Source organism: Tupaia chinensis, unplaced genomic scaffold, assembly GCF_000334495.1.
Source record: "Tupaia chinensis unplaced genomic scaffold, TupChi_1.0 Scaffold000294_5, whole genome shotgun sequence".
Lineage (NCBI taxonomy): Eukaryota > Metazoa > Chordata > Mammalia > Scandentia > Tupaiidae > Tupaia > Tupaia belangeri.
The window spans coordinates 1112886-1115065 of NW_006159782.1; the positions used below are offsets into that span (position 1 = coordinate 1112886).

The 2180-nt window shown below is 52.4% G+C and overlaps 1 protein-coding gene across 4 annotated transcripts in view; it reads right to left on the minus strand.

Annotated features, from left to right (window-relative positions):
• XRCC6 (X-ray repair cross complementing 6) overlaps nt 1–1846 on the minus strand; it is a 31147-nt gene extending 29301 nt beyond the window's left edge. For 2 of the 4 annotated variants that reach the window (XM_014588689.2, XM_006150726.3), the window contains exons 1-2: nt 1792–1846; nt 1086–1172 (exon numbers count right to left, since the gene is read on the minus strand). In XM_014588689.2, coding sequence (XP_014444175.1) covers nt 1086–1172; nt 1792–1837 — 133 coding nt within the window. In that variant the 5' untranslated portion in view covers nt 1838–1846. The other 2 variants (XM_006150727.3, XM_027772738.1) reach the window with 2 other exon arrangements.
• Nucleotides 1847–2180: the final 334 nt, after the last annotated feature.

Consider the following 2180-nt stretch of genomic DNA (forward strand, 5'->3'; position numbering starts at 1 on the left):
GGTGGTAGGGGTGCGTGCCCCCGACATAACCACCCGCCAGTTCAAGTCCTAGACCCAGTGGCTTGAGGAACTCCCTTGTGTATGCCCAAAATCCAAGAGGATGGAGGAGAAAAGACTGTGGGATGGCCAGCCCTTCAAGGCATGCTTTCTCACTTTGTCTCTTTCTCATCTCTCTCCAGCAAGCACACATGGCCTAGAGCAGATTAAAAAAGTAAAAATAAGAGTCCAGGATAGGTCAGCAGGTAGCATGGTGGTTAAGGTGGCTGGATCCCACATGGCCAACTGTGCAGTTCAAATCTCAGATCTGTGACCTGAAAAACACACCAAGTGCATATTCATAGGTGTCCAAAATCCCAAGAGAAGAATGGAGAAGGGACTGTGGCATGGCCATCCCCTCTAGAACACGATGTCTCATTGTTTCAGTCTCTAGCGAGCACCTGTGCCCTAAAACAAAAAAACTGGGACCAGCAGATGGTATAATGGTTGCAATGCTGGATTCCCACATGGCCAACCACAGTTCGAGTCCCAGACCCCACGGCTTGAAAGTCACACGAAGTGCATGTGCATGCATGCTCAAAATCCTGAGAGAACAGAGAAGAAAGGATTGTGGCGTGGCCATCCCCCCAGGGGGTGATTTCTTGCTTTCTGACTTTCTGTTTCTCCAGCACGAGCCCTATAGCAAAAATCTCTCTCAAAAAACACACACAAGGGGCCAGCAGGTGGTGCAGTGGTTGAAGAACTGGACTCCTACGTGCAGGCCCCAATTCAAGTCCTGGACCTGGTGGCTTGCTTTCTCACTTTCCTTCTCTCTCTCTCTGGTCAAAATGGAAAATAATTCATAATTCTTTTTTAGATATGTTACATTTAAAACATACACAAAAAAATAACTAAAAACAAAAACCAAAGGGAAAGAAAATCTGTTACTCCACCCTCCCAAAAAAAGTGTCTAGGGTAGCTCCGAAAAACTCTACAGAAAAAAAGCATTTCAGCTACCTGGGCATTGAACGGTGAGACATCCGACAACAAAGTCCACCCAGCAGAGACAAGCAGGGAATGTCTTTCTACTACATGTTAAAGTCACTTACCACTTGCATCAAGGTTTTCCTCTTGTTCTTCTTCTTCTTCATCGCCCTCAGTTTTGTAGTAAGACTCCCACTCTGACATACTGGCTCCTAAGTGAAAGAAATCAAGATCAGTAACAAATTTAAACTGAAAAAACGCTGACTTCTAGGCTCTTTTTGAGATCAGGGTTACTAGTGAGGAATGTCTATGACTGAAGACTCCCACTGCCTCAAGAGCTCTCGGTGGTTGGGATGTAGTGGTAAAAAGGCAAGGGGATCAATCATCCCAGAAGCAGCTTTAGCTATTCCTTAAGAACGCTTCAGGGCCAGCGGGGCCCGGTGTGTCCCTTCTGATAAGCGCGCTGGGCCTGTCAGACCACGGAGATCCCATCCCGCCTCCGGCGCGGTTCGGATTGTGTGGGGTTCCCACTCTGGGATACCTCATTCACTAGTAGTATGTGAATGTCCCCGTCCCACCCAAAAATCCTCCCTGACCCCTCCGCCAGTCGAGTCCAGTGAGGTCTCAGACGCGGGCGCTCTTCAAAGGCCGAGCCACCTCCCCGGAAGGAAGGCGCGGGGTCCAGAGGTTGTTTCTATCCCTCAGGCCCACACACTTTCGGCTGGTGTTGCCTCGCAGCGAAGCTAGGTGGGTGCGCGAGACAGGCTGGGAGAAGCTGGACGAGGCCAGTTCTAGCAGCCGAGCAACACACACAAAGAGCAGTCCGCCTACCTTCGGAACAGAGATCAACTGGGACAGAAAGTGAGGCACCGCGCATGCGCGGGCTCCAGTTCTCTCCCAATCAACGCCCCTTGCGTCATCACGCATAGTGCGCGCCTCTTTCCCATCAGATTGACACGCCCACTCCCACAACCCACTTCTCCGAACGTCCATTACAAACGCCTATCACGTCGGCGAGAACCCCGCCCTTTCTTCAAAGCCCCGCCCCCGCAGCTCGGCAGGACCTGCGCACATGCGCAAAAATGCGTCCTCGCCCCCGCCCCTCTTCCGCGCGGACCCTCCCGGTCCCTCTCTGTCACCTCACAGTAGTCGTTGCCGGTAGCGGGTGAGGGGGCGCGAGCAGCCCCGGCGGCCTCTCCCCCGCCCCTCAGGCCGGGCCC